General features: G+C 42.3%; 1 protein-coding gene across 2 annotated transcripts; it reads left to right on the top strand.

The window, feature by feature from the left end:
- Nucleotides 1-852: 852 nt before the first annotated feature.
- Nucleotides 853-9849, top strand: LOC118231082 (cytochrome P450 4V2). Of its 2 annotated transcripts, XM_035424552.1 has the most exons (11): nt 856-1202; nt 1513-1625; nt 2072-2157; nt 2974-3164; nt 3660-3729; nt 4060-4186; nt 5165-5338; nt 6355-6457; nt 6913-7047; nt 7484-7663; nt 8877-9849. In XM_035424552.1, the coding sequence occupies exons 1-11, from the start codon at nt 1010-1012 to the stop codon at nt 9032-9034; spliced, it is 1530 nt and encodes a 509-aa protein (XP_035280443.1). In that variant the 5' UTR covers nt 856-1009; the 3' UTR covers nt 9035-9849. The 2 variants fall into 2 exon arrangements, with proteins under 2 accessions (XP_035280444.1, XP_035280443.1); XM_035424553.1 differs by lacking the exon at nt 6913-7047 and having other exon boundaries at nt 853-1202.
- The last annotated feature ends 516 nt before the right edge of the window (nt 9850-10365 follow it).

Below are 10365 nucleotides of genomic sequence, written 5' to 3'. Positions count from 1 at the left end.
TAAGACATTGCTTATCTACGCATTAATTTATAATTAACTTCAAATGATGCAGTGAAATAGAACACGAAAATCATTTCATTCACATTAGTAAGTCAGATTAGACATTTTCCCGTAACATTGGCTTTTGAACCATCGTAATTAACGTGCATTAATATTATGTGGTGGTGGGTGTGGCCAACATGTGAGATGCATAAATGCTAAATATGACAAAGAAATGGATGCATTCACAGTTTACCGGGGTGAGTCTGAAGCAAAGAACGGTGAAAACAAACCTGGAACACAAAACCAAACTACCTAGCGGAGGGCCTGGAGAGACATCACCAAAACTGCAGCACGGCGGTTATGTCTGTAAAGGACCAAGCAAAGGCAGTTGTGCTACATTGATGTCATGTCAGTCGGCCAGACCCCTACTCTTCACAGATAACATTTGGTCCCGCTCTGGAACGTGGGGCCGAATTTTTTTTTGTGATTAATATGGAGTCTGAACTCATCATTTCAGATATTTGGCTTGCTGTTCCGTTTCACCATTCTGAATGATCGGAACTCAGAAAAAGGCAATATCACGCAACAAGACTTCGGTCCAGTTGAAATTATTTTAAAATGAACAGCAATCCCCACTGAACAGTCAGTTGGAAGCAATTACACACCTTCGCACGATCCTTCCAGTTTGTGGCAGAGATGGTCTGACATGCCCGTGAACAAATGCCCTCTGTCTTCCCCTCACCGACTGGCTGAGGGCTCCCTGTCCAGGTGCATCTACTCGTTCTGCGTTTCAGCCAATCACACGCTTGCATTTTTCTACCAGAAAACACACACAACACAGCTAAAATGGACTTTTAGGAACCCACGGCCTGGGCTTGTGCACACTAGTTGCTGTTTAACAGAAAGAGGATGCTGGGTAGAAGGTCAGTCTAAAGTTTAAGTAAACTGGGTTTTTTTGACAGAGAGAAAAATAAAAAGACTCAGACTGCGAAGCACAAATAACAGCTCCTGTCAACACCTCACAGAGATGGCGATCACATTATGGGTGCACATACTTTGGCTAACTGCGGTAGCCATTTTCCTTGCTTTTCTGACTTACACCACATACCAGCTGCTCAGCGGGTACGTACGTAAATGGTACGAGATGAAGCCAATTCCTGGAGTTGCTGGTGCTTACCCTATCATAGGCCATGCCCTGCAGTTTAAAGCTAATGCCGGAGGTAAGCAATGCCAGTCTGGTTCATCGAATGTTTCACCATGTCTGTTGCATTAGTAGTTTCACTGAACTTGTGAATGCTACTGTGAAGTCATTGGCCTGTATATCTCAGTTTGTGTGATTATGCTCCATGCTTAATGTGCAATGGCATTGGCTCTAAAAACTTAATAATAAAATGATCACATGACATAGACTTATCAGGGTGCCACTTCCTGTGAGGTGTGTATTTTTCACGTCCATTTTCCGACTGTGGAAATGGTGTTTAACAGCTGATCCACTGGTCTGTTTGTTTTTTGGTCGTTGTTTTTCCGTAGATTTCTTCAGCCAGATCATAGAGGGAACGAACGAGTTCCGGCACTTGCCCTTGCTGAAGCTGTGGGTAGGCCCTGTGCCGTTCATTGTCTTATTTCACGCAGAGACTATCGAGGTAACGCACCTCCTTGGAGCAAGAACTACACATAACGTCTTACTGTTTCACTTTCTGGAAAACTCTAGTTAAAATATGTTTGTCTGCACTAACATGAGAGAATGGACGCAGCTGAGCATACTGTATGTGTATGGGTAAAGGGTCTGAACAGGTTAAGAGCAATGTCCTTTGCCAGACTTCAAAATGGCTATTAACAGTCTGATGCTAATAACAATAGTAGTAGTTGAGAAGTATTATAAAATGCATTTCCTTTTGGAAAAACTAAAAAAAAAAAAAAACTTAAAAAAAAGATGTTAGTAGATGCGTAGATGTTAGTCAATCTGATGATATCAACATGTGTTAGTGGTGTAATAGTGTGAAATGATAATTAAGAACATGTAAATGCAGCCTGTATTTTTTTTTATCAGACGTGGTTGCAAAGAGTGCAGTGATATTTTGCTCCCTAGATGGTGCTGAACAACCCTAAGCACTTGGATAAATCATATGCCTACAGATTCCTGTACCCCTGGCTTGGAACCGGTCTTCTGACTAGGTTTGTTTCACATATTTTATTCACTCCACATATACAGCAGCATGCAATGGTAAGAACTGTTATATAAAAAACCATCACATCTGGAGTTGGGAGTTCAGCAAATCGATACCTTCATAAATCCAAACCTTTGCACACCTTGGTGCTTCCATTTTAAATTAATCTGCATTGCACAGTTCATTGGTAAATTAGTGGAATAGCAAATACACTGATTGTATGGTTGGTGAGTAGTTGCACATTTAGATTTAATTTCAGAAAGAAATGAAGAAAGTAGCTTGGTTTTCCCATCTGAACCCTGGGGTATTTATCAAAATTGTCCCGACCTTTAACGGAGGAAGATCAAAGAATTATACGCTGAAAACAAATCAAATTTCATAACATTCAATTATGGAGCACTCTAGAGAAGGTAACTGAATTACTTTTGAGGAAGCAAAGAGACTCAATGATATCTGTTAATCGATTCAGAGGTTCAGTATACATCCACCAGTTTAATAAATCCCTCTCCACTGAGTCAGTATCATTGAAAAAAAAAAAAGACTAGAAACTTACACGTTAATATAATGAATCGTTAGATGAATACAAATCTTGATAAATAAAATTTGCTGCTGTGAAACATTAGTCTTTTCAGACACAGAAACGTGTGCAATGGAGTAACAATCTGACAATCTTTTATAATCTTTCCTGGCATATGTTATGCATGTTCTGTGTTAAATTAACTCTGATAGAGTTGAATTTACACTGGACGTTTTACTGCAGTTTCTCATGAATCACATTTTAACGTGCTCGCCTCGTCTCTTTTTTTTATCTCCGCGGATGTAGTACAGGTGACAAATGGCGCAGACGGCGGAAGATGCTGACCCCGACTTTTCACTTTTCCATACTGACCGACTTCCTGGAGGTGATGAACGAGCAGGCGGAGGTTCTGACCGAGAAACTGGAGAAGAGGGCGGGGGGAGGACTGTTTAACTGCTTTAGCTTCATCACGCTCTGCGCGCTGGACATCATCTGCGGTCAGTACATCGACGCATACAGATGAAAAGTATTTAATAAGTCCACCATTTAAAGGGGAACGGTGCCTTCCAGGTGTTATGATCCAATTATGAGGTGTGGCAGACCGCGTACTGTGAAACCTTTAATTTCCAGTCAGACCAGAAAAGCTCGTTTTCATAAATATTTGAAAAGTGCAAGATGATTATAGGCCTACTTCGTACCTCTGTTCCTAAGTTTGATGGCAGTCTTGTTATGAACCCTTTTATCTAGTGTGGGGAAAAGCAGTGAGAGAAAAAGAAAATCAATCTTGAATGCTTGAAATTGGCACATTGGCTGAGTAATTTGATTCATTTTCATTTTGATTTCTAGATAAAGGACAAACAAAAGGGTTCATAAAAATAAAGCCAGGTGATGAGTTGGACTCCATCTATGCAGAAAGAACATCATGATGAGATTCTGTATTAATGTGCAGTTTCCCTTGCGTGATATAACAAATGCCTGTTTTTATCTTTCAGAAACTGCTATGGGTAAGAAAATCTATGCACAGAATAACTCTGACTCAGAGTATGTTCAAAGTGTTTACAAGTAAGTGACATTTTGAATGCCCAAACATAGACCTATTTCAAAATGATATTGCGGTAAAGTTGTGTTTTTGTGTGACATCAATGCCAGTAGAACATACATCAAATATATTTATTTAAACATCATATTTGTTTTTACAAATTTAGACTTTTGTTTTATAGTTTTATCCCCCTTATTTTTACTTTTCTTCCCCCAAATTTGAAATGCTCAGTCACAACTGTAAGGCTGTCCCATCAGCTAAACAGGAAGATTTGCGATCACCCTGGGAAGCTGAAACACCTCCCATCCCTGAACAGTCCTAGAGCCAATTGTACTGTTCATGATTTCTTGCAGGATGAGTGATATCATTTCTCGTAGACAGAGGACACCGTGGTATTGGCCAGATTTTATCTACTATTTTCTTGGAGAAGGAAGAGAGCACAACAGAAGGCTGAAGATCCTTCACTCCTTCACTGAAAGTGTAAGTAAACAAAGTAGGTCTTCCGGCACAAGAAGGAAGATCTCCCATTAGTGACCACTGTATCCTCATTTAACTACAGTTTGAAGCATTTGCATGTACTCTCAGAAAAAAGGGTTTTTATGGTTTGTCTCAATTGGGGGAACCATTTTTAGTTCTTTATGGAACCCTCTATGGTTGGTGTAAAAAGCGTGAACCATTTTGCCCAACTTAGAACCCTTGAGCTAGATAGGGTTCCTCTATGGAGACACAGAGAAGTCTCTCGGAACCGTTTCTTCTGATTGTGCTATGTACAGCTGTTATGGCGTTGCCAAGTAATAATCCATCGATGTTAAACCTGTCGAATCCTCTCTGGCCTGAATTTCCTGGAATTTTCACAACTCTGTATTCTGTTAACGCTGCTAATAATAGCCCTCTCATGGTAATGGGCGTTTTATGGGACAGAGCATCTGCTGGTGATAATTTATGAGACATATGAAGTAACACAGTCTGTAATTAATATACTTTCTCTCAGCAGCTCTAGTTTGAGTCTGCACCAACTACGGCATTAGCCAGTTATGAGCAAGAGTCTGCAGCGATGATTAAAAAAGGACAAAATGTAATGAAATGACCAGAGAGGCTTAAAATACATAGTAACACTTCCAGTGTTAATTCAACTCTTGACAGACAACGTTTGATCCCACTCTGGAATGTCCATTGGCATCCATCTTCGTATCACTTATAGAGATTCCATGTGCATGAGACACATTTCCATCCATATTTCCCATATCCCTATGTTTATTTAACCCTGTCATTGTTTCCCAAATTACTTATTTTCAAAGCCACCTGATCTCCTCGAATCATCTCTGCAATCATTGTTCGCCGATGTAGAGCAAGGGCAACACAATCATTGACGTGCCTATCCCAATTCCATGGCAACAGACCAAAAACTGAGCATGTGCCTAACAATCTTCTCATTGGTTGAATTCTTCAACCATGCAGGTAATCAGAGAGAGAGCGGAATCTGTGAGGCATGTTGACTCGGACCGCGAGCCTGAGGAAGGCCCGAGGAAGAGGAGGGCCTTCTTGGACATGCTTTTGAAGAGCACGGACGAGGAAGGACGTGCTCTCAGCCACAGGGATATTCAGGAGGAGGTGGACACGTTCATGTTCGAGGTAAAAGCAAAATGGCCAGTGGCAGATCTCAGCCCTCTCATTTGTACCTCCTTCGGCATGCACTTATGGTACATCGCTTTTGATAAAAGTGTCTGCCAAAGGAATGTAGTAATGAAGTAGTAATTAAGGTTTCATACTTGCTTGTAATAAACGAGTAAGAATCTGATCATTTGCAATTGAACCATTTCACGGTCCCCAAACTGACTCCGTCTTCCAAAGATAATTTTTGCTCAAGCAAACTGCCCTGTACTGCCCCAGCAGCCATTAAGAGATGACTCATGTGACCCCTGAGATGATCTCCCTGCCCCACTACGTGCAACGTTTTATAAAATGTTTCATGAACTCCCCTGTTCATCTCCCATGAGAATATTTAATAAGTAAACCCTGCTGTGTATGTATGAATGTCATTGCACAAAAGTGACAGCCTCTGAGAGGAAGATGATCCTGTAGGCTAAAAGTGAACGCATTTTACTAAAACTTTTACACATATATTCTAAAATATAAACCCGAAAAACTAGTATAAATGGTGATCTTTTTTTAAATCATGAGATTGATGGATTAATATCACAATAATACAGAATACAGTTACAAACTGCTCTGGCTCACAGAAGAACATTTAGAAGATTCATGCTAATATCGTTACACGTATATAAAGGGTCTGCCTAGTGACAGGAAATCATCTAAATCACTTTTTCCAGTCTCATTGAAGCCAGGCAAGCAGACTCTGTCACACGTGAAAAATCAGTATTCAGTATATCATGTCTCACCAAGATATCCGTATCAAAAAAAAAAAAAAATCTTATGCCTGTCCCCAAAATATCCCACTGTTCTGTGTTAACTCAATTCAAATAGAGTTCATGACTGTCCAATTATGAAAACATGTACTCTATCTGAGTAAAGTATAATCTACCTGAGTTATTTCATGTTGAGCCTTTTACAGTGTAGACAGAGAGCATTCAGAAGAAGCCAGCTGTTGGGATGATGGTAGTTGAATGTCCCTTTATGTCCTCTGTCAGGGTCATGACACTACAGCCGCCTCCCTGAACTGGACCCTGTACCTGCTGGGCTCTCACCCGGAGGAACAGAGAAAGGTCCAGCAGGAGCTCCAGGAGGTGTTTGGTAATCCGAAATTCCCACCTGGCTCTCTCCAATCACTTATTTTACCTCCCCGCATCCTAACCCTAACCCTAACCCTAACCCTTTCCTCGCATCCTTTCCTCGCTTCCTTAGCTCCCCTCAAATAGAACGTTCAGTCGAGCGTCAGTTTGGAGCCACGTCAATTACAGATCCGTCAGATGTGGCATCTTTTATATGTCACGCGTTCCAAAAAAAAAAAAACTTCCGCAAAGGACGCACTCGTGTTTCCTCGCTCTAAAGCCTCCTAGCTCTCCTCACTCCTAGCTCCTTCAAGGGGTATCTAACGGGTTTGAATGCCCTTAAAGATGGCGTGGCGGACCTCGGTCAATTTCCGGGTTGGTCGAGGAGACGCGGACGGATAAAATAAGCGCTTGGAACGAGCCCCTCAGTCTCCGAGCCCGGAGTGACCGTTTCGCCCCTTCGCTCCCTGGTCTCAGGGTCGTCGGACCGGCCGGTAACCACGGACGACCTGAGGAGGCTGCGCTACCTGGAGTGCGTCGTCAAGGAGAGCCTGCGCCTCTATCCCGCCGTGCCGCTGTTCGCGCGGCGCATCTGCGAGGACTGTGTCATCAGTAGGTGGCGCCAGACCGTCGCAGCGCCACCTACTGGTTGGAGAGCCGTGGAAAGTGGAGGAGATCATTACACATTACATTACATTACATATTACATTACATTACAGGCGTTTAGAGGACGCTCTTATCCAGAGCGACTCACACAACTTTTTACATGCAGTAGCATTTACATTTATATTTACATTTATACAGATGGATATTTACTGAAGCAATATTCTGTGTATTCTGTGTTGATTTGGAATCCAGTAGTTTATTTCTTAGCTGATAAATGGTTAAATGTATGTGAAACAGAAAAGCACACCTCAGACCTCCAGCGACAAAACTGCACACATCCTGCCAGCCAAAACGTTGCATAGCACACATTCTGTACCCTTTTTATGACCGTACAGTTTTTATGAGGCGTCATCTGAATCTGAACAATTTTTCCCTTCTGCAGACGGTTTCAAAGTTCCCGAAGGGGTCAACGCGGTGATCATACCGTACGCCTTGCACCGGGACCCGCGGCACTTCCCCGACCCGGAGGACTTCCGGCCGGAACGCTTCTCGCCCGAGAATTCCGAGGGGCGGAATCCGTTCGCCTTCATTCCGTTCTCTGGCGGAGTGAGGAACTGCATCGGTACGTTCGGGTTTTTGCGAGGTTACCACCTCACTTATCTTTCTGAACGGGGTTCTCATTCTTTGTCAAAACCTCACCGTTGGTGTGAAGCAGTATATATATATATATACACACAGATATATTACAGTATGTTGAAACGAACAAATTTAAAATGCATGGATGTATAAGTTGTTCTTTTATATTTGGTGCAGTAGCCTTCCCTTGTAAGCACTCAACGGTCCAATATTAAGTTGTATTAGAGAGGGCCAGGGTTAATGTTAATGCCTTCTGAGCTGACCACTTAAATTATAGATTTGCTCATGTAACAATTGCATTGCCAGACTTTTTCTGGCCATACTAGACCAATGCGAATAGTCCTGATATCCTGAAGTAGTCTGTCTTGAACCCTCTGGATAAAAGTGTCTCCTAAATGCCTAAATGCATATAGGAAATGTGTACAGACAGCGTGGCACATCTGAAGATTCCCAGAAACATGGCTCAGGACCTGCAACGTGTAGCATTAAACATGAAAAAGTAAAAAAGAGAGGAACAAGACTGGAAAAAGGCTTTGAAGACAAAATCTAGGACCAGGGACCAGTCACAATCTCTCTCCGGGGGTTTCTTTGCAGTGTGGCAGGCATTTGTTCTGATATCGTGGCTGTCATCCTCCGGTTCATTCTAATGGTGTTTCTGAATGGCCGGCCTGCCTCCAGAATCCATCATCCATTAAGGGTTGTCTCCGCGCAAAAAGAGAGCTTTAATCTCCCGCGGGAGGGTGCAGACCCACTCGTCTGGGCTGTCTCCTCCCACAGACTGTGACAGATCGCTGTTCTCAGACTACTTTTGCAGGGCTAAATGGTCCTCTGTACACAGAGGAGAGCCTATGATGAGAGACTGAGAGTGAAAATGCTTCTTTATCGTACTGCTATCTTTGTTATTCTGTGCACTGTCTTGTGCTTTAAGAATGAAGGAAAATTCCGAAAGGAGTTTATTCATGAAACATGGCAGCCTGTTCATAGTTGTAGGTGAATGAGCTGGGAGCTATGGCCGTTTGCTGGTCTGTGCATGAATTTGTGTATACCGGTGTGACTATACGCTTGTGTGTCCTATGAGTGTGTGTGTGTGTGTGTGTGTGTGTATCTAAGTCTGTCTGAATGCATTTGTGTCTCTGTATAGGTGTGCTTAATGTGTATGGGAATGCATTTCTCTCACGCTTGTGTGCTCCGGGCTGCAGGGCAACGCTTCGCTCTGATGGAGGAGAAGGTGGTGCTGGCGTGGCTGCTGCGTCGCTTCGCCGTGCGGTCCTGCCAGACGCGGGACGACCTGCGACCCCTGGGGGGGCTCGTCCTGCGCCCGGAGAAGGGCATCTGGATCAGGCTGGAGCGGAGATGAGCCACAGCCAATCAGAAGGCTGCTTCTCTGCACCTGTCACCATCCAACACCCCCCCCCCCCCAAAAAAAAAAAAACTAAACACATCCTCAAGTGATTTACAGACCTTTTATTTGCTAATCTCACTGGCCCTGTTCCAGTTGCCTCGTAATTGTTTATACGATAAATTCCAGTTTCTTTGCTCAGATTTTTTTTCTTCTTTTTTTTTTGCGCATTGCAATGGACTTCACCGGTATGACTACTGGAGAATAGCTCTTTAATCGCCGCGGGAGGTTATGAATGTCTTATTTGAACGAAAACGACAGCGTAACAAACAGTAGAAGTGAAATCAGTGGGGAATTTAACCGGTGGTTTGTAACATGTGAGAGATTTTTTTTTTCTGTGTGGCTTAGGAGTAACGGCACAAATTGGCTTGAATCAGTGAAACAGAGCAATGATAACAGGAAATGGTGCGAGAAATAAACTCACTAGATCTATTACCAGTGATTTATGAGAGGTCGGGCACTGTGAAATTGAGAAAACCGAGCAAAAACCCCAGTGAATCAAAACAACTCATCATATCAGGGAAGTGGTCCAAATGGCCATTTCAGCAGACCTCTCCATTTGTAACAGGACTTTAAATATTGGGTCATATGGACTGAATTTTGCTTGGACCTTCTGAAGCTTGGGACTCTCTAGTTCTATGGCATGTTTCCTGTAAGGTTCTACCAGCTTTTCGTGGATACTGAAGCACCTGAAATCACATCTTTTAAAAAAAAATATTTCAACCCTAACAGAAATGCTGTGGATAAAATTTATTTAAAATATGTTTCCAATCCCCCTCTATAATTCATTAGTTCTAAGCACTGTATAAACCTTGGATGAGTTCAACCAGCAAGACTGCAAGTTTAAACAGCCAAAGCACATTGTGTGTATGGCACTGTGCTGTATCTGTGATCAGACCACCATGGTGATACTTTCTAGCTTTTATAAATGACTAATCTGAAAAGTGCAAGATCGCATGGAGCATGCGACATAAAATCAATCAACGATAACTAATATGAAGCGAATACATGAGGCGAATCATTATGCGGCAGTTATGCATACAGTAGATGGGATTTAAAGAAAAATTACAGTTATATGGCACTAGGTGAAGTCTATGAAGATGAAGTCTTTGTTATTCATTTAAGCTGTCTGGTTTTTAACCTTTAATATAATGGCAGCTAACAATATAAATTCAGCATTCAGCAGCTCGTTATTCATTGTGAAGCAAAACAGTGCAAGCAGTTCTATTTGTCATCCACAACAAAATTCATTAAGTGTTATGTAATTCTATTCCATGAAGCATGCATCA

This window comes from Anguilla anguilla, chromosome 7 (genome assembly GCF_013347855.1).
Source record: "Anguilla anguilla isolate fAngAng1 chromosome 7, fAngAng1.pri, whole genome shotgun sequence".
Classification (NCBI taxonomy): domain Eukaryota; kingdom Metazoa; phylum Chordata; class Actinopteri; order Anguilliformes; family Anguillidae; genus Anguilla; species Anguilla anguilla.
The sequence above is the reverse complement of the archived record's forward strand: the minus strand, read 5'-3'. Positions and strand labels throughout refer to the sequence as shown.

What these genes read in the sequence shown, in the direction of transcription:
- LOC118231082 (XM_035424552.1), top strand. Translation starts at nt 1,010, where the DNA reads ATGGCGATCACATTATGGGTGCACATACTTTGGCTAACTGCGGTAGCC. An exon ending in TATGTTCAAAGTGTTTACAA is followed by an intron (nt 3,730 to 4,059) that starts GTAAGTGACATT and finishes GATTTCTTGCAG; the next exon opens with GATGAGTGATATCATTTCTC. An exon ending in CGGAGTGAGGAACTGCATCG is followed by an intron (nt 7,664 to 8,876) that starts GTACGTTCGGGT and finishes TCCGGGCTGCAG; the next exon opens with GGCAACGCTTCGCTCTGATG.